Raw genomic sequence first — 20,566 nt, 5'->3', positions numbered from 1 at the left:
GTTCTCAGTATGTTGGAGTAAACCAGTATTTTAGGGGGGACACTACAGTTGAATAGGGAACAACTTTTTACATATAAATGTGACAATAAAACTTCCCCAGTTAATTTCTTACATGACTACATTTTTTCTTATTAGTATTCTGAAATGTAATGTTTAAATACTCAAAATAGGCATTATCTAATAAAGATATTTGCTTTTTGCCTACATTTCTATACAGACATCTGAACATTGGATAAAGACAGGTCAAAGTCTTATTTTGTTGACATATTCAGAGTCAAAGGTTTTTACTGAGGAAATTTTAGATCAGAAAATATCAACCCCTATGGAAAACCCTTAGGAATATAGATAGAAATAAAAGTGACGACCCTAACCCTAACGAAAATAAACAAATAATAAAATAAAAACTACAGGGTAACAGGGGAAAAAAATAGTTTATTGATATCCTCATGATTGCAGTTAGTTACTCATTTCTTGTATGACAAGTTTTCTGAAATGTTATGTTTAAATATGCAAATGAAACATGATCTAATGAAATATGTGCTTTTTGCATACATTTCCAAACCAAAAACCAGAACTAAAACAAACACCTAAAGGTGTATGTTGGGTGTTTTCTTTCCAACAGTCTGAAAGAAGACATATGGAAGCAACATTGTTAACCATTGCATGGAAAAACTGCAGTTATTAAAAAGTCTGATTTCATTCTGTAGTTTATTCAGCTTTCAGTATCCCTGATATAATTATGTAATAAACATTCACCAAGTCCTTGGCATCTTTGGACTGTTTACACAGGGAAGCCAACAGTTACGTAAACCGTCTGACTATTTTCATTACTGATTAATCCACAGATTACCTTTTCAATTGATCAATTATATTTTAATTAAACTAAAAAAATGGGTTCAGATATAAATATCAGGTCAGTCAGTGTTCATAGGAATTCATGAAGATCAGCTGTTCTGATCCACCCATTGTATCTTTTCAATACTGCCTGCTGTTCTCATGTACTTTTTAAAATCTGTAAATACAATTATTTATTTATCTATCTCAAGATGATCACATAACTGGCCTTTACTTCTACTTGTGTATAAAATTATATCCAACATGTAGTTTTCCAGTGTTAATATCAATGAAAAATCACCTTCCTGTGAAGTGTATAATACTTCGCCCATTCACTTCAGCCTGTTGGGATCTGCGGCTCTTGTCTTTTTTTCCCTTGTTCTCCAGTGTTTCCCTCCCTTGTTGAATGTTTGTCCCCAGTTTGTCTCCCCTGTCTGTGTGTGTTAGGCTGGGCATGGCGGACCTACATTCTGCTCAAACTGAACTCCTCACTCACCTGCAGCTCACCACACACCTGCTACTCTGACTGCAAGCAACCTGATAGGCTATAACCCCAGCTCTCCTCATCCGTCAATCTGTTGTGAAACCTCTCTTTGATCTGCAAAACACACCAACCCTGTCCCACCTTGTCCAGTGTCCAGTCTTGTCTCTCTGTAAAAACTCTACCCAGCCAATACCCCCCACCCACCCGGATTCTCTGGACTCTCACACTTGGAGGATAAGACCCTGTTGCTCCCCATTACTGTTGTCTCCACCTGAGCATTAAACTGTGTAAATCACCACCTGCCTCCCGCGTCTGTATTGAGGGTCCTAAAAACTGCGAGAACATAACACAGCCACTAAACCAGGGTTTATCGCAATATCCCTCCTCGACTCTCTCATCATCTATCCTCGATCACTTGACCCGGAAACCGATCAAGACCGATTGCTCAAATACATCCATGAAATGCACGAGAGCGGCCTTCACGGAAGTCTTTTACCGACCGACACACCCCCATAACCGGATATTACTTAATGATTGGTCGCGCGCAGCACTGCAGCTACAGCTGATCTGACTGATCTGACACATCGCAACATCACTGCATCACTCCCAAGTTTAATATGTTAATGTTTCCTGATACACCATCATTTTCTTGTCACGATCTGTAATTTCCCTCCTTAACTTTCACCATAACACCTATCATCTTTTCCATTTAGTCACACGTGAGGCTGATCAATCCTGAGTGTCAGGTCTGATGAGTTACAGAATTTAGTTTCCTGAAACATTTAGTCCAATAAATAATTTCCAGTGTAAAAAAGACACCAGGATCATATTCTGGGTTGTTAAATAACGAGTTTACAATCAGATTATCAATAGAGACAGATTCAAATATTGAATAGACCTGTCTATTTAGTATATGTTAAAGCTTAAGATTGTGATCCTACTTCTAGGATATATGATCAGTTTTTATTTAACATGTTTAATTCTATGTGATACTTTAGATTATGCGGCTTGTTTTTCGTTATTATCTTCTTATGTACTTAGAAAAATGACAGAATGACTCACTGTCAGAGAGTCTCCCACAGCAGCCACCACTTTGATATCTGCAGGCCTTAGTTCATGAACTGGGAAGATAAAGAAAACATCTCATATTAGTCACTTCAGTAAAGACTGAAAACTGTAAGAATTAGACCGCACGGGACTTTCAGAAAGACTCTACAGCAATCAGCTCCTCCAAGATATTGCAACAACAACTGACACAAATTAAACCAATCTCTGTGAATTCTGCAAGACCTTGCAATCATAACATTCTCCTACAAAACATCACCAAACACACTTTCTTATTTCAGGTTATAAATATGCAGGCATGTGCAACACTACGTTTTTACATTTACTAGCAAAAATTACAGGTAAAGAGTGTGCAAAGGCAATTCCCTGTTTTGCACAAAAATGGGACTAACTGATTTGCACTGCATGCAACACTGTGGTGGAAAATAAATAGATGACAACAGCAAATTATCGTGACAGAGGCTGCAGCATACATATCTATTAGAAGAACTCCTTTTTTGTTTTGTTTATATCTCCTTTTTTGTTTTTGTTTGTTTTTCTCTTTAAGTTGAGGGGGGTCCATTTCTAAAAACATCTGGCTTCTTGACAGATTTCTTATTTTTTACTATCTGGATATTATGCAGTTTTATGTGCATGCAAATAAAAAATGAAATAAATCTTAATTTTAAAAAAAATACTGAAGGAATAAAGGTGAATTAGATTAAATATGCATGGTTAGTGGTATCGTTAGTCAGTATGACACCTCTGTTTAGTATTTTCATGTGGTCATGTGTCATGTACATTACTATTTGAATTCAAAAACAAAGACAACATCTCATCACACAACTTCAATATGCTTGTCTTGCAACTTTAAAGGTCTATATACAAAAAATTACACAAATACACTAGAAATAAAATCTGTCCTGACATTTTAATGTAATGAGTCCAAAAATAGCTTTACTTTACTTTATAGCTTTACGCCCCAACATGTGGAGAGGAAACCATCTTACCTGAGGTGGGTGTGGAGGGTGAGGGGCTGAAGTCCTCACAGGTCATCTCTGTGCCTGTTAACTGACCCGACACACAGAGCAAATCCACCATCAGAACTAAACAGGAGGCATACGGCACTGACATGACCTCCATTTGGGCTCAATACATCCCGATACTCACAGGGTGAAAGAGAGGAGAGGCATCACGGTGGTGATTTGAAGGAGAGTTTCCCTCCGTCCTCAGGAAGGGTCGGCCCTTTGGGGAGGGAGGCATATAGCCGAGAGGAGGAGGAGGAGAAAGAGGTGGGTTAACAAAGAGTGTAAATTATTGGTTTGGCACAATTAAACATATTTTTAAGTACATTACATCTGATGTTGCATTTTAACACGATGATTTAACTGCATGTGTGTGTGTTTGTAGCTCAGTAGCTCACCTCAGTTGGACACGGCAGTGTGATGAGGTTTCCATTGTCTTCTGTGTTATGTTGGTCACTTGTTGGCTGCAGCTGAAAGACAGAAAACTCATTGTCTTCATGTTTGTGACAGACAGAACAATAACTCTGTATGTCTGTGTTTGTGTGTGAGCAGTGGTGGAATGTAACTAAGTACATTCACTCAAGCACTGTAGTTATTTTTTCCATGCTTTTGAGTCTAAGGGCAGGCTGTTCTCGTGCACGATTCATACATTTTCCTACAAAAAGTAATGCGCCAAAATTCATACATATCCTATCCTAATGATGACCCAGTTATCCCTGTATATCCCATGTTTTGGAAGGTTTATTTTTGCTTCGGACCGGCTTGGATTTTTGATTACAAGTGTCACAATACATTACAGAAAAAATCCTACAGGAAAATGAAACGCTTTCCTTACCATTTACTGATCCAGTCTGTTTGTTTGTGAAACAATGTCTTGCTCAGAAGAGCTGGTTTAAAATCTCACTGACTTTTCCATATTGGTGAAATCAGCTAAATATTCAGCCATGACATTCAAAAAGCTCGATCTTTCCCACTTTCACCAACATTTTCACAATTGTTTTTCCTGCAACAAGTCGCCTCTCTGTTAGACTTCTCATAAGTGAAACTTTGTCACAATAACAAACAGACTTGATCAAGTTAAAGGTAAAGAAGAATGTCTCAAGTCTCTGTGGGGTCTTTTCCATAATTTTATCATACTCTTATAATAACAATCTGAGCCTGTCAGTAGCAAAAAAGCACATTTAATGGATTTAAATTGATGATGCACATTGGCCCATAGGGCTGCGATCTCTCTCCCTGCTGGACATATTTCAAACATTTTGTCTCCATTAGTCATTTAGACACAAAAACATGGAAAAAGGGGTCAAAATATTTTCCCTATAAAAATCTACAGCTGTAAAATGCAAAATACACAGTACTGCAGTAGTAATATTAATTAAAAAAAACCATCATATGCGATAGTAAGACACTGACAGGGAGCATCTTACTGCAGAATACTTCTGATACTTTAGTTAAATTTGATGTAAAGTTTAAAATGCGGGACTTTTAATTATATATTCATCATATTTCTAAATTATATATTAAATTATATTTTCACAAAGTGCTATAAGTACTCTTACTTAAGTAAATGATCTGAATATTTTTCCACCACTGTGTGAGTGTCTGTATGACAGTGAAAGAGAGAGTGGAGACTAATAAGATTGTTTTGGGCCTCACCAGATTCGTCCACATCTGCACCATCAGTTTATCAGTCTGCTGTGATGCTTGTGTCACAGAAAGAGGCTTCCCACTCTGTTAAAAAAAAGAACATCAGCAACATAATTCTGTATGTTAGATATGGTAAGTACATCTTCAGTTAGATAACCAGGACTCTGTATCCGTTACTGTCACAAACTCATGATACATATCCTATCATACATGATTGATTATTAAGGCTTTACAGTCCATTAAAGTTCTAGGGATGCACAATTGCGCAAGTGAACTCACAGAGACAGATGAAACGCCTGTGACAAAAGGTGCGTCCTGCACAGCAACAGTGAAGTCATCTCTGTCACTGAACCAACGCCTCTTTACCATGAGCTCATCCAAAGACTCCTGGTTGGTGAAAGGAAGTTGAGAGGAACATTGCACAGGATTTAAAACAACCAAAGACTGGATGAACCTATCAGACAAGGTATGAATCATGGACAAACCTGCAGAGCGTGACTCAGCATGGCCCTCAGAAGTCTGGCTTCTCCTTCACCATTTGTCTCAATGCATCGACACATCCTGGTAGTAAAACAGAATGAAAACTTATGTTCATTACTATTCAGAGGATGAAAAGTGTCATTTTAAATCTGAACTCACTTTTGGGAACTGTCACTCTCTCCATCCCACAATGCAACACTGACGATGGTTCGCTTCAGCTGCAACACAGTGAAGTGAATCATCATGTCAAATATATGAATATTAACAGTAATAGGGGCCAAATGAAAAATACAGTGTGCAATTTGAAACATACCTGCGAGTGCAGCAGCTGCAGTGCATCATCCACCTCTTCAACCATGGCTTTGATAAGAGACTGAACCTGTTCACAAACACATGACCTCAGTAACTTTTTTAGTCATCTCTCTATTTCCTTACTATTGCTTTTCAACGTTTCAAAATAGACAAAATGCGAAAGTGTTTTTCATCACTTATTTCTCTGTCTCTGCTCTGTTGTTTTAGCTCGTATGGTCCTTTTAGAAGCCATTGGTCATTCTGTAAATCAAACTACAACAAATCCTAAATACCTGAAATTTGAATGAAGTCTGATCAGTTTGAGAAAAGCGGTGGACTGTTTCTTGTTTAACAAAAAGGATCTTACTCTGTAACAAAAAGGTCTTTCTCTGAGGGTATTTTTTCCCCAAATTTAGCAGCCACTTAAATAACAATCTGAGCCTGTCAGTGGCAAAAAGGAGCATTTTTAGTGCACTTTGTGTTGGTGCACAAATGAGGTTACATTGCAGGCTGTTTCTGGATGCTGGACCAGTTTAAAAAATGGCTGCTCCATTAGTCATTTAGACACAAAAACATACCATAATAGGGTCCAGGTTGAAAAATATTGAAGTTACCCTTGAAGTATTTACCTGCTGCTGCTCACAGGCACAGAGCTGATCCACCGGAACAAAAAGAAGCATCAGCTTCCAATCTCTGTCGACATTAATGGCCTGCAGGAGGGAAAAAATAGCCACTTTAAAGCTGCTATGGTACTTTTTACTTTTTTGTCACTTAACAAACTTTAACAAAAAAACAACCTAATAAACATCCTTTAGGATGTAAATGCAGACACTGGTGCACCTACCTGATTTTTTTGGAGGTGGAGGGACACTTCCTTTGCCTGCTCCACCAGCGTTCTATAAGCCAACAAGAAAACAACAAATCACTGGAAGCAGCGACAATCACCGGTGCAATACTTCTCGTGTCAGAAAGTGCTCTGTGTACCTGTGTTGAACAAATTCAGGGGCATACAGATTTGTTTCATCTGAGAGACCACTGACGAGCGCAGGGTTGAACAGTGTCATCAGCTCTGAAGGACAGACATTAACACGAGTTTAACACCAAAACCCAGAGCTTCTTATCTCATGGAACTTGTGGGCGAAATGAATTACTCCATTTGTCAACTAGTCAAATGACAGGACAATTTATCTGCCACAATTGTGGTATTTTATTAACTGTTGTCAAGAATTTACTGATGTAAAAGGGCCACAAAACTTATTGATTCTAACTTTAAATTTGTAAATATTGCTGGTTTTGTTGCTCTAATATAGCAAAATTAGAACATATTTAGACCGTTAGTTGAACAAAACAAGTGGTTTGGACTTTTTTTCCCCCCACTTTCTTAGGACATTTCATAGATTAAACAATGAATGTATGAATCAAGAAGATACGAAGATAAACTGAAAACTGTTAGTTGCAGCATTAAACCACAGATATATAAATTAGATTTGACCATGAAAATATCATTTGTCATCAAAGCTTTCAACCATTAGCAACATCCAGACGCTTTAAACACCCTTCCATATGTAATCATTTCTTATAAGGAAAGACATAATTAGTTTATGAATTAAATACTAATATATGACAATAAATTACACTCAATATTTTCATCCTAATAAAACAATTTATTACTGAAAACACTACCGTGTTTTAGGACAACTGCAAATCCTTTACTGACAATTTAATCAGAAGTAATTAAATGTTAAAGCACAGTTCATCAACAACATGAACTTCCTGCTTTGGGTCAGTCATTATTTAATCTCTATGAGGTACCAGACTTTTCATTTTATCAATGTCTTGAAAAGCAGATAACAGACCACAGACTTGGTGTGTGACAAGTGTATTGGGGTTCATTGTCAAATTATCACAGTCGATGTAGATATCAGCGTAGTAAAGATACCACACAGTAGTGTTAATAGAGGATCATATCAACGTCTTCAGATGAATTACACCGTGTATTTAGACTGTAAATTAATCACAGTGAAAGTTCAATGTGGTTAAGCAGCAGCAGAGTCACTGAAGCTCTACCATAAAGCCTGTTTAAAGGCAGTGAAAAAAAAAAAGAATTAAGTCAGTAATTTAATTAGCATTTGGCTTACAAACAACAAAATTAGACTTTCTTACCTCTGAGCCTTGACACCACCCTGGACAGCTCCGTGCTGCAGGAAAAGAACAGACCATAGTGGGATCACATCTCTACATCTTTGAGTTTCTGACTTTGTGGTGCAAACATCACTTCATGATTGAAACTAAGTGTTGACCGATGCTCACCTGTGCATGTGTAGTCCAATGGAGGAAAGCACGGACACATCTGATGGCCTAACACTGTTAACTTGAAAGAAAAAACAATGATTTAAATTGAATTCAGCATTAAGACTCTGATTAATTTGCTATGTTGTAAATCCAAAACTGAAGTGTAATGGAGTTATGAGGGCAGGTTAAAAAAGGGCTGATAATCTCTTTGTTATATTTACTGTTTAAATGAATCAGAGGTGGAAGACAAACAGCATAATAGCATAATGTGCATATTTTTATATTTTACATACATTTCATATTTAGCAATATACTCTTTTTTAAGTATTCTTAAAAATATTGTATACAACCATTGTTAAGCACTGAAGCATTTTAAAATATTTTTAAAAATATTTTATGTTGCCTATTGGTGCTAAGCATTGCAGCCTAGTGCACATATTTTATTTCATATTTTTACATACTTTTTATTTTTTTATGATTTCTGTTTTTGCTTTCTTATGATTCTCTATCCTGTAGCAACTATAAAATATAATAATTTCCCTTAGGACCAATATAGTATTTCTGAATCTGATTCTGAAATGTAAATATTTAAGTAAAGAACAAAGAAATCAGTTGGAGCTGAAGCCATTAATATGAGGCAGGCTCTAATAATGTGACTCACTATTTGAAGGGGGCGACTGAGATGGAAACATCTGAGTGCACGGCAGTCCAGTTACTGAAATCAGAAAGAGTACACCTTAATGAGCATACATATTTATAATACAATAGATCAAATATCACTTTTAACCACTAAACAGCCTTGTAGACTATTTAAATGTGCCTGTTGAGCTATGCAAACCACAAACTGTACAGCCTTTCTTCTTCTTCCAGCTTGATCCTCAAAAACATCAAAATGTGTGTCTCCGTGGGAATCAGTGACATTGTGGTGGTGATGCCACAAAAAAATTGTGCTAAACTTGAAATTGTTCAAACCCACTTCTCTTTAGAGGCACAGGAAATACTACAAGAAGTTACTAATGGGCTACATAAACGAATCAAATATAACTCACATGCCAATTTAAAAATAAGTTATAAAATTTAAAATCATCAAATCCAGCTTCATCCCCATTAAATGACCCTTTAAAAGTTAACCACATGATTTACAATGATAAAATTCTTTTGTTTTTCCCAACCGAATCTCAAAACTGCCCCATTAACAACACATGAGCATTAAATTAAGCGTATAGTGGAAACCTGTCGTCCATGCTAGTCCAAGGATTGTGATCAGAGCCAGCTGTTGAATCATCTCTCTGAACTTCTCTGATTTTGTTCTCATGGATCTTTTCTGCAGCCCTCTTTCACTCTCCACTCTCTCCGACTGCCGGTCAATGCTTTTCCAGTGTCATTATCGGTTATACCTGGTCAGGATAACTGATAATGATGAATCATAAATACGTGCAGAGGAGTGACTGGTCTTCTTGTCCAAAGGACACAGCCATAAGATTTTACAATGAAACCCTGATAAAGTAACGTTTACTGTAATAATGAGAGAGAGTGAACCTCCGGATGTTAATGTGATTCTATTTCTGGACTATCTGAGAGTTTTAGCAAAATCCTCTTGAACTTTAAACAATAAAAAAAAAACATTATAAACAACAAATCACTGAGACATGACAACAATAGTTGATATTTTAGAGTTGCAAAGAGAGATAACTTTTGGTTCAAGCAACCTCTGTTAAAAGAGCAATACATCATCTGTTCTGCTGTTAGATAAGAGAAGAGGCTTCTGGCTTCTCAATTGGTTTAACAAGCTAGAAACCACACAGCTGTATGCATCCGTACAACAGTCAACTCGCACTGACAGTTTACATCCATGTCTTTGAATACTTGGATGCTTCACACAGAAGATCTATACAATCAGCACAGTTTCTGGGTGGACACCAAAGATTTTTAATGGCCAAAACACGTTTCATGAGGTCAAGTTGACCTTGACCTTAGACCTTCAACCTCCATGTTCTAATCAGTTCAATATTGAGTCCAAGTGGACATTTGTGCCAAATTTGAGGAAACTCCCTCAAGGCCATCTGCAGATATTGCATTCATGAAAATTAGGCCGATGCAAGGTCACAGTGACCTTGAACTTTGAACACCAAAGTCTAATCCATTCATCATTGAGCCTACTCGAATGTTTGTCCAATTTGAAGAAATCCCCTCAGTGTGATATTGCATTCACAAGAATGAGATGAGTGCAATTTCAGCATGACCTTTGACCACCAAAATCTAATCAGCTCATCCCTGAGTCCAAGAGAACGTTTATGCCAAATTTGAAAAAATTCTGTCAAGGTCTTCTTGAGATACTGCGTTCACAAGAATGAGACAGAGGAGGTCACAGGGACCTTGACCTTTAACCTTTGACCTCCAGATTCTAATCAGCTCATTACTGAGTGCAAGTGAATGTTTGTGCCAAATTTGAACAAATTATCTTGAGGCGTTCTTGAGATACTGTGCTTGCAAGAACGTACTGACGGAGCTGCAGCCCAGAGAAATCAAAGGAGGTTCTGAATATTATCAATGTATGGCTTTCACTTTGCATGGTGTACTCTTATACATGCATTTGTAGATGCAGCGACAAACTTTGCTTATTAACAAAGATTTGTTACTGAGCATTCAAAAAAATGTCCCCGGGCCCATGCAATAATATCCTTTATACAATCATGTTGGTTTTTAATGCAGTGTACCTGACTTCTGATTATTGGTGCTCATACAAAAAATTGCAAAATAAAATTTTTGCTGAAAAATTATCAGTAATGTGAACTTAATGGCTTAGTAGGTGAAGGCAGGTAACGGTACAGCTAGAACTGTCTAGTAAAAATTCAGAAAATTACATCACTTTATTGTAATGTAGCCTTAAAAACCAGGGAAAGACAACACTTACAATATTGCATTATCCAAAATCTAAGACCATATCTAGTCTCATATCATAATATCATAATAATACATTGCCCAGCCCTACATAACATATACAAGTCCTTGACATGCTGACTTGACCTCTCCTCCTACAATGTAATGTCAGGAGTTACGCCACTTTGTAGGCTGACTGTAACAACAGATATATTGTGTGAGCGAGCAAAGCAGCACTGGTGCAAAACATTATCTTGGTTATTAGGTGCAAACAGTTGCAGCTATCTCTCTCTTTTTATCTTATAGAATTTATGAGCTCAATGATGGTAAACAACAATTTTACCACCAACTCATGATGTTGATTTTTGAAGGAGACAGACAAGACCAGTGACAGGATTAGAGACAGCAATTGCCATATATGTGGCGTAAGTTCATAAGTACAGTATACTTCAGAATTAGGTTGAAAGTGGATTTTCAGTAACTTGCTACAACCCCCTGCTGAAGCTTAGGTGGGATTTTTTCTTACTATAATTTAACGAAACTTTTGTACTTACTTTCATTTAGCTATTTGGAAACAGATACCTTTAAATCTCACAGTGCATGAAGATGATATGCTCAGTTATTATCTTTGTATTGTCATCATAACAACACTGGCAAAGAAACATGTTGTTTTGTGTTTTTTATAGAACAGTGATGCGTGAGTGTTGTAAAGCTTAACTATCTCTTTTGACTATCTCTTATCTCTCCTCTGATTACAGAGGTAATGGAAGTCCAGAAAGAAGGGCAAAGAAGTTAAAATAACAACTAACCAGATTTTTTTTTCTGTTACTGCTCTTATGTCATGAAGTACAGATGTTAATAAAGCCTCTAATCCTGCAGCATTAGTATGGTATAAAATCACCAAAACAGCTGTACACAGTCTCAAATTGTACATATTTAAAGGACTAAAAGTTAAGTTTGTACTGAAAAATGTACAGTCATGATTTTTCCATTGTTGCTCTTAAATGCTACAGAACTATAAATGCTGTCTCTGACCGACAAGTCGACTCTAATCATGATTACAATAATCCAGATATGAGGTCGCACTGCCTTTACAGTCTGTTATCTTCCTTCAAGGACATTTACTCTGCATGAACTGCCGGCTGAAGCTTGACTTTTATCTCCCTGATCTCTACACTAATCTTTGAACAGGCTTAGATGAACTGAACAGTTTGTCCTGTAGTCACACTTCACAAAAAAATACCATGACACTCATCCTCACTGTCTGGACAAACAATATATTGAAGCAATATCTTCCTTCTTTGTCTCAAGAAAAGGTGTAACTGACAAAACTGGTATTTACTTGGAAGTCTGAGACACAAAGACGGTTGTATCATGAAACCTTTTGCAGCTGGAAAAAAATGAATTAAGTGAAGAGAAAAAGCATGACAAAGTGATCAGATCTCTGCTGTTAATCAAACTGCTTAAAGTAAAGTTCATTTTTATTTCTTCTCCTACACTTGGAAGTAACAGCTATTTATCCAATTCTAATTATAGTTTAATGAATAGCACTACAGGTAAGAGGAAAAATATGTATTTTTTTTATTTGGGGGTGAATTGTCTCTTCAAGTTAGTGGAGATTCTTGACAATTTCAGTTCAAAGACAGAGGTGAGTATACAGCGTCGGAGGCATGCTTTTTTTTGCAAGTACAAAGATTGACTGATATTTCCTCGGCCAGTCTTTCTTAGCTCATCAAAGTGAAGTTTCAAAGGGGGTAATAGAAGAAACAACAAGAAATGGCAAGAAGACAGATCTGCATTGATATCCCACTAACTGGAGTGACAGACCATCACATGGATGTTTCCTAATGCTGCTTCCTCTTACTGCTCTGAGCAGATAAACATGATGGAGGAGAGAGATCTCTGTGGTATTCTGGCACATTGTTAATGCATTTGTCTCACTGTCACATAACCTGACATGGGAAGCTTTGAGGTTTTTAAATAATCTGGTGAATACATATAAAATATCAAATGTCAGGCAAGATAAAGTGCATTAAAGGTATAGGGCTGGCACAGTATCAGATTTTCGTTATGTGATAATTGTGACCAAAAGATTCCACAATAACAATGTTATTGCAAATATCTATAGAAATGTTTAAAAAAAACAATACTATCTCTAAAATTAATATTTAACTTTATCCATTGTGCATTTTGTCTTTATTTTTTGGCAAATAAATTACCCCCAATATACAAGTGTAGAGAGGTGGAGAGAGTCTGTCATCACAACTGTACAAAATTGAACAAAAAGAGAGACTGATCTTAATGGATAATGAAAAGTCAACCAGATGGTTTGGGGGGAAGGAGACAAAGTTAAAACAAAAAGAAACATAGAATTATTTAAGAGGTCCTGGATGATTCTCACAATATTATCATTTTAGCATGAAATCAATATTTTATTATCGTTATTACTAGTATATAACAACACCCCTACTTAAAGGCATAAATTATAAGGAGCAAAAAGCTATTTGAGCTGGTAGAGGTGGAGCAGGACAGCATGTGATTAAAAAGGTTTACAGTCAAACCTGTTGGGTTTTATATTACACTTATCTATTTTTGGATGTAAGCCATATAGCAGCATTAAATCATATTGTCTGGCTTTTCTTAATCTAAGATATAAAGTTAATCTGTTACTTGATTGCAGGATTTGATTTTGTACATGATGATAAGTGTTAAGCTTTATATTGATGTCTGTGTAGCCTTGATTAATGCTACATTGGTCTATAACATCTGATAACTGCGTGCAAAATTCTCCTGCTTCTTTTTTCTTCTTTCCAACAGGCTATTAACACTGGAAATATTGTATATTTTAGCTTGTTTTAACTATCTATTTTCTAGTGCCTTAATGTGGTTTTAAAATTGTACTTGAATGTCTTTTCATAGGGCGTTTCTTCTGCATTGTGTCTCAATGCTTTTGATATTTTATGTAGAGCATTTCCAATTGCCTTGTTGCTGACGTGCTTTGTAAAAAAAACTTGCCGTGCCGTGCATTTCTGCAACAATGAATACATTAAATAAAGATGAATATTTCACACCTGACAAACCAGGGACTGATCTTAAGGCTGCATTTGCTCTAAATGTTCCTAGTGACAACAAATCCCATAAAAAAAGATCAAAACCAACACTGTGTTAGTCCTTCTCTCAACACATTCTGACATGTACCATTTAAATAAAATAGGACAGGTAATGTCCTTACACCACTGGGCATTGTAGTTTTTAGAAAACAACATTAAACTAGGGAGAACATGGTGCATATCTGGGGGGCTATTATGTGTATTTAAAAGTTTTTGGACTGTAATGGAGCTGTATGATGAAGTGGGTTAAGTTATCGGGCTTTGGCTACACAGACAGTACGTGTTAGCAGGATCAGTGTATTGTTGCTTTTGGTCTTTTCATGGGATTTGTTGATCACAAGAAAAATATATAATGTTGCTAGACTTTAACATCCTGTAATGTATTTGGTTATGACACTTTAGTGTAGAAATTCTTCAAGATATGAAACTTTCTCTTATGAGCTGTATGTTGGTTGGCTGCATAGCTCTCTGCTGACAGGCCAATTCAGTCCAGTTCAATTAAATATTTATTCAGCATCAGTACTGTTTTCAAGGGAGTCTTGGGTGCATACATATATACATCCGTGTGTGTGTGTGTGTGTATGGGTGTATACAAAATACAACCATTTAAACCTGTATGCCCCTCCCCACACCCAAACTAAAAAAGTCCCTCCCCAGTGCTTAAAAAATATTTGACATGCATTCCCCTTTTCGCACCATCCCTCGCCCCAAATAAATTACAAACAGTCCCTAAATAAAACATCAAAGCAGGGTTAATCGAATGAATTCAACAATACAGATGCATATATAATGAAAGGTAATCGTTCTGGATATCAACAATGCACCATTTCTCGATTTTAATCAAAATAAACAGTCTTTTTTTTAAATTGCATTCATGCTGGCCGTGCTCTACTGCCCCCTTGTGTTCATCATTTAGAGCTACATTAAGCTACCAGAGATACAAGGGAAATACAGGGGAGAGTCCTATTTCAAAAGAAGAGCAAAACCTTTGCAATTGAGAAAAAAAGATAGTTACAGATAAAGCGTTGTGGACTCTAGTCTTCAGTACAGACTATTTAAGTTTAAGAAGATTATTGTGATCATTATCATCATGTTTTTTCTGACTTAAAATACCCTCGACTCCATAAATGTTTTAACGCGAATTTACTTTGAAAGGTCTAAGCGGAAATAGTCGTTCTCTTTAATAAACGACTGTTTGTGGCATCAACTGCTCTTCTCCGAGTCCAGTTTGACAACAAAACAGGAGAAATAGGGACCGGTTTAAACCACCCGAAAATAAAGACAAACCGGTGAATAAACACACCTGGACGAGGTAAACACCATCTCTTCGCAACAGCCACAGTGTGAGATATTTGGCTTTGACTTGACCGTTGTTTGGCCTGTTTTAAGGGTTGACGCTAGCTAACGTTATTATCAGGATGCCTTTAACATTTTTTTCCTCATACAGGTCCTTGCGTTGTTTTTTTGTTATTATTTCATGGAACTAGTTTACGATTTGAAGCTAATCTACAATTAATGTTTTTCTTGACTATTGCTTATTCTTGTTGACATACCAGGCCAAAAGATGCCTTCAGGGGAGTCCCATAAATCTGAAAATCCAGAGTGAAAGTGGTAAATAGTACTCCGGTATTTACTTTAACCCGTTGAAACCTGAGAAAATTGGCTTTTCTTTCAAAAACGTGGATAGAAGACGGTGGGTAATTTAACAAGAAATTACCCAAAAATCAGCAAAAAAATAAATAAATTGTAAAAATTTACAAGAAAATTAGGCTACCTGAAATTTAAAAACGGAAACGAAAGAAACGTAAAAGAACGAAAACAGGAGATAACATGAAAAAGTGCTAAAATAAAATTGTATATATATATATATAATTACTGTTCGCTTTTTTCCCTGTAACATCTGTTACATAATTTTAATATTTACATTTTCTCCTAGTTATTTGATCATTTTCAAATGATTTTCCTTCTCTGTGTCTCTCCTTTTTTTAAGCTAAGGTCGTTTTCTTGTCACCTTGTGTTTTCACATTTTGCAGAATATTTCATGCCAAGTTGCTGACTGCTGTTTTTTCCCCATGTTAAAAAAAAAACCCAAAACACTTTTCTCATGTTTCATAGGTTTAAATGCTTGTAGAAGGCATCCAAACTCAGCACAAAAAATCAGGAGACGATCCAGGTTTCAAAGGGTTAACAGCGAGTAACCACAAAATTAATGTGGTCAGAGGCAATAAAGGGATAATTAATATCCGACATATGGTACATTAATTAACAGATACTGATTGTGAATATCTTACATCTAATATTAATTAGCGTTACACGAATGAAAAATCATTATCAGGATTCCTATAGCTTAAGGCTAATTAAACTGAATAAAGACTCTTTAATGCCATGCAGGATGAAATTTAAAACCAGTTATACAATAACCTAAACTGAAAAAAAAACATGTGGCAACCTTTTTTTTTTTTTTTTTACACAGAATTAAGAACAATTTCGCCCCGGCATTATAAAACGAAACTTTCTATTTTTGGTCAAGTGAAAATGTCAGATCTGGTTAGAATTGGGGAATACCTAGCATTAATTAGTGATTTTTATTACTGTTTTTGTGTGCCTCACTCTGTATCTTTGGATTATTCCACAGCTACCTATTATTCTGAGATCTAAACTGCAACGTCAGAAAAAAGCAATTCATAGCATCGTTCTTCCAATGTCTACTTTTTGTCTGTTTTTAAGTCTGCTGAAAGACTGATTTTTGACATTTTATTACCAATTAATGCCTTATTTTTAAATTAATGAATGCAAAGCATTTTAAGACTTTTTAAGGATCCACTGGGAGCCTGATTGTAAAACTCTGACTTTACATTTTGAATAGGATGAAATAATTTCTCCCATTTCTTTCCTCCATCTTCATTCAGTCTTCTTTCATCAATGTTATACCTTTTAAAAAATTGGTATCATAGAAAAAAGTGGACAATATGGATCAGATCCTTTATTACTGTAGCCTGTATGTAATTTTATGTCATATCATATTAATGTTTGTTGGGATGGAGAAGTGTGGACCCACAAATAAACAACTTTGACTGGACTTGACAATATCAAAAAAGATTTGCAACTCGACTTGGATTTAGAGATCAGTGACTCTTGATTTTACTTGTACATGAGACTTTGACTTGAAAATACTTGATAGCTTTCCTCAAGTCAGTTTTGGATGATAAAGTTAGAAACATTTTTAGATTTTTTAGATTAGCTTAATACAAGACAGGACAGAAACATACAAAATTCATTCTGTTTTGTGCTTAATAACGCACTATTATGCTATGAAAGTGTTAAGTCAGCCCTGTTTTTTTCTGATAAAATTCAGTCACATTTATCTGAACAAATAAATACAAAACATCAATGATTAAAAAAAAAACATTCATGATTATTGTAAGTTAAGTAATTGATTATGGTTGCTGAAATATGTTTTGAGCTGCCCTCTTGGCCAGGTCACTCTTGGAGATTTTAAATCTCATAGAGTCTTTTACCTGGTTAAATAAAGGATATATAAATATATATTAAAATGGCCTTTATATTTGGCAAAAAGTGGTTTGAGTACAAAGACTTGAGACTTACATGTGACTTTTAAAACAAACAATGACCTGGTCCCACCTCTGTTGGGATGTAACAAACCCTCTAGTAAATCAAGTAAGATTTTAGTTTAAAAGCTCTTTGTTCTCAAACAGTTATATTCTAAACAATACGTCTCACACATGTATATATCATCATATTGCTCACCCATGACAAGAAAATACAATTTCCCTTGTTGGATTTACTTGGTTGGGTTGTCACTTTACTAATTTCACAAAATTTCAAAAAAAAGAAAAAGTGTGTTACATCATCTAACAAGACTTCTTTTCTTGTATGTTTTTGTTTTTTACCTTCTGGTGGTAGACAAAATGGGGCGGATCTTTTTGGATCACATCGGTGGGACTCGCCTCTTCTCTTGTGCCAACTGTGACACCATCCTGACCAACCGAGCCGAACTCATCTCCACGCGCTTCACTGGAGCCACAGGTCGAGCTTTCCTGTTCAACAAGGTACATCACGTCCTTCACCTGGATCATGGGATAAAAGAAGTGTTGCACTTGTTAGTTTAATACTAAAATATTAAAATACTTAAACAAAACATCATATTTGGATCATGAACGATCACCTGGAGTCAGAAATTCACTGCAGCTGTAGTTTTAGAGATGTGTAAAGACTGTGACATCAGCATGATCGATATTAAACTAATAATGTTATCCACACATACATAATAAGACAATGCTTTTCAGTGCTAGTTAGCATTTTAAAATCCAGGAGATACAGACTTTATTGGAAACTTTCCCTTTTGTTCAAGGTACTATTTAACTAGGCTAGTTGTAACCATCTTATTTGAAAAGAAAGATTTTTTGTTTTGTTTTTTTAAATTAGGCTTTTCTCTGAGGTTTTTTGTTTCTCTTGCTCAGATCTTAGAGGGGAAGGGGGCTTGGGGGTCATTTTTACATACGTCTTGTAATTTGCATTTTTGTATCATAATTAAATGTCCATTTCTTGAAAATTAAAAATATTAAAGGAAAAAAAATCCAGGAGGTAGCTAAGTGTGATACTAACACAAACAAGCACAAATTAGATTGATGTTTTGACTTTTTAATTATTGATGATGTAATGGAATTTAGGCAATAGCACTACCATGAATTGTTTAAAACAAAAATAAGAGGTCAATTGGTCCTAACTTGGACAATAAAAGTAACATTTATAGATGATTGTGGACATAATTACAACTGATAAAAATTAGTCTGTTAATCAATTAATTATTTCAGTATTTTTTCAAGCAAAATTGTTCCAGCTCCTCAGATGTGATTATTTGAAGCTTTCCATTGAATCTAAACTTAATATATTTAGGTGTAATGTAAAAAAAAGCTATTTAAATACATCAGCTCGAGTTTGGAGAATTCTTTTTGCTCTTTTTCACACATTTTTTAAAATATTTTATCAAATAAACAATTAATTAGGAAATTAAAATTATTGTAGTTGCCACCCTAAACATAATTTGAATTAATTAATTTTGCAGTTACATCTGGCCCACACCTATCAGACTTTTAAATGTTATAACATTGCTGAGATTTGCTTAAAAACATGTAGAAAAGCAATTAACCCTTACAGTGACTGATGTCTGGCTGCTGCCCTCCAGGTCGTGAATCTGCAGCACAGCGAAGTGCAAGACAGAGTCATGCTGACAGGAAGACACATGGTGCGGGACGTCAGCTGCAAGAATTGCAACAGCAAGCTGGGCTGGATGTACGAGTTCGCCACTGAGGAAAGCCAGCGCTACAAGGAGGGCCGTGTCATCCTGGAGAGGGCGCTGGTGAGGGAGAGCGAAGGCTTCGAGCATGTTTCCTCTGACAACTCCTGAGTTCACTTGTGTTGCAGTTACAGTGCTCAATCCATGCATACTACCGCTTTTCCTCCTGCAGCAGTACATGGACTTGCATGGACAGTGTGCCATTCGTGAGTAGAGCTACACCAAATAATATCACAGACTGCGGTCTTTGTGGGAGGCTTTAACAAGAAGATTTTCCCATAACCTGCAACATCTAAGAATTTCTTCTACAGTGGGTAAAATCATTGCTTCTCCACCCATTTAAAATCACCTGCAGTTTCAGTGTGTTCTCAACAGGCTGTGATGTTCGGAAACGTGTTGGTGTGGTGGGATTTTGGCTGCTGTCAGAGGGAGAGGATTCGCTCCTGCTGCCCTGCAAGAAGCTCAGTCAGACAGACAGACAGACAGACAGACAGACAGACAGACAGACAGACAGACAGATTGTTATGTAGAGGTTTGAAAAGCTATTAAAGATATTGGTGAATTCTGATTCTTAACACAAGTCACTAAGCAATATGTTGCAACACATTGCTTTCCGGACAAGTGTTCAATGTGACACCAAGCCAGAAATTATTAAATATGTATTTGAAATAAATAAGTAGTGAGCTACTTCTCTTTAATATTAGCTGCATCAGAGTATTCCCCTAAAACATCCATCATCATCTTGATTATATTGTTGTTATCGAAGTATCAGTTTTGACCCGTAGAGTTCAGATATCCCCATTTTATTTTATGTCACGATAAATGATGAGCCTAAAGTTGGACCTGTTTTAGCGATGAGAAATTGCATTCTAATAAACTCTTGCTATAAACCTGATTTAGCTCATTTAAATTCCATGTGCTGTTCATTTTAAGAGTTTCAAAGTAATTAATGGCCAATTATTCAAATGTTTAAACTGATTGGTGGCAATTCACAAATTACTTGAAGGAAATTGAGGAGATGCTGTTTTTGTGTGTCATAATTAAATAACTCAAACATGAATTCAGTGAATCTGTGTTTTCTTACATGTCTATCCATATCAGAGTTAAGTACTGTGTCCCACCTGGACTATCACAAAATTGTATTATCTTGCAATTTATTATT

At 36.1% G+C, this 20,566-nt stretch overlaps 2 protein-coding genes across 3 annotated transcripts in view; one reads left to right on the top strand and one right to left on the bottom strand.

The window, feature by feature from the left end:
- LOC121955855 (phospholipase B1, membrane-associated-like) overlaps nucleotides 1-18,138 on the bottom strand; it is a 29,252-nt gene extending 11,114 nt beyond the window's left edge. The window contains exons 1-16 of one of the 2 annotated variants that reach the window (XM_088089036.1): nucleotides 17,999-18,138; nucleotides 8,759-8,812; nucleotides 8,116-8,176; nucleotides 7,969-8,003; nucleotides 6,790-6,874; nucleotides 6,650-6,701; nucleotides 6,435-6,515; nucleotides 5,828-5,893; nucleotides 5,674-5,732; nucleotides 5,520-5,595; nucleotides 5,314-5,421; nucleotides 5,044-5,118; nucleotides 3,786-3,857; nucleotides 3,533-3,607; nucleotides 3,373-3,433; nucleotides 2,381-2,439 (exon numbers count right to left, since the gene is read on the bottom strand). In XM_088089036.1, the coding sequence (XP_087945162.1) occupies nucleotides 2,381-2,439; nucleotides 3,373-3,433; nucleotides 3,533-3,607; nucleotides 3,786-3,857; nucleotides 5,044-5,118; nucleotides 5,314-5,421; nucleotides 5,520-5,595; nucleotides 5,674-5,732; nucleotides 5,828-5,893; nucleotides 6,435-6,515; nucleotides 6,650-6,701; nucleotides 6,790-6,874; nucleotides 7,969-8,003; nucleotides 8,116-8,176; nucleotides 8,759-8,789 (996 nt within the window). In that variant the 5' untranslated portion in view covers nucleotides 8,790-8,812; nucleotides 17,999-18,138. Of the gene's footprint in view, nucleotides 1-2,380; nucleotides 2,440-3,372; nucleotides 3,434-3,532; nucleotides 3,608-3,785; nucleotides 3,858-5,043; nucleotides 5,119-5,313; nucleotides 5,422-5,519; nucleotides 5,596-5,673; nucleotides 5,733-5,827; nucleotides 5,894-6,434; nucleotides 6,516-6,649; nucleotides 6,702-6,789; nucleotides 6,875-7,968; nucleotides 8,004-8,115; nucleotides 8,177-8,758; nucleotides 8,813-9,330; nucleotides 9,486-17,998 lie in introns of those variants that run through there. The other variant, XM_042503942.2, reaches the window with a different exon arrangement.
- On the top strand, nucleotides 18,017-20,464 carry LOC121955593 (protein yippee-like 5). The gene is made up of 2 exons (XM_042503618.2): nucleotides 18,017-18,157; nucleotides 19,294-20,464. The coding sequence occupies exons 1-2, from the start codon at nucleotides 18,017-18,019 to the stop codon at nucleotides 19,513-19,515; spliced, it is 363 nt and encodes a 120-aa protein (XP_042359552.1). The 3' UTR covers nucleotides 19,516-20,464.
- Nucleotides 20,465-20,566: the final 102 nt, after the last annotated feature.

Source organism: Plectropomus leopardus, chromosome 16 (genome assembly GCF_026936395.1).
Source record: "Plectropomus leopardus strain MGB_pleo_1.0 chromosome 16, ASM2693639v1, whole genome shotgun sequence".
In the NCBI taxonomy this organism is placed as follows: Eukaryota; Metazoa; Chordata; class Actinopteri; order Perciformes; family Serranidae; genus Plectropomus; species Plectropomus leopardus.
The sequence above is the reverse complement of the archived record's forward strand: the minus strand, read 5'-3'. Positions and strand labels throughout refer to the sequence as shown.

What these genes read in the sequence shown, in the direction of transcription:
- LOC121955593 (XM_042503618.2), top strand. Translation starts at nt 18,017, where the DNA reads ATGGGGCGGATCTTTTTGGATCACATCGGTGGGACTCGCCTCTTCTCT. An exon ending in GAGCTTTCCTGTTCAACAAG is followed by an intron (nt 18,158 to 19,293) that starts GTACATCACGTC and finishes GCTGCCCTCCAG; the next exon opens with GTCGTGAATCTGCAGCACAG.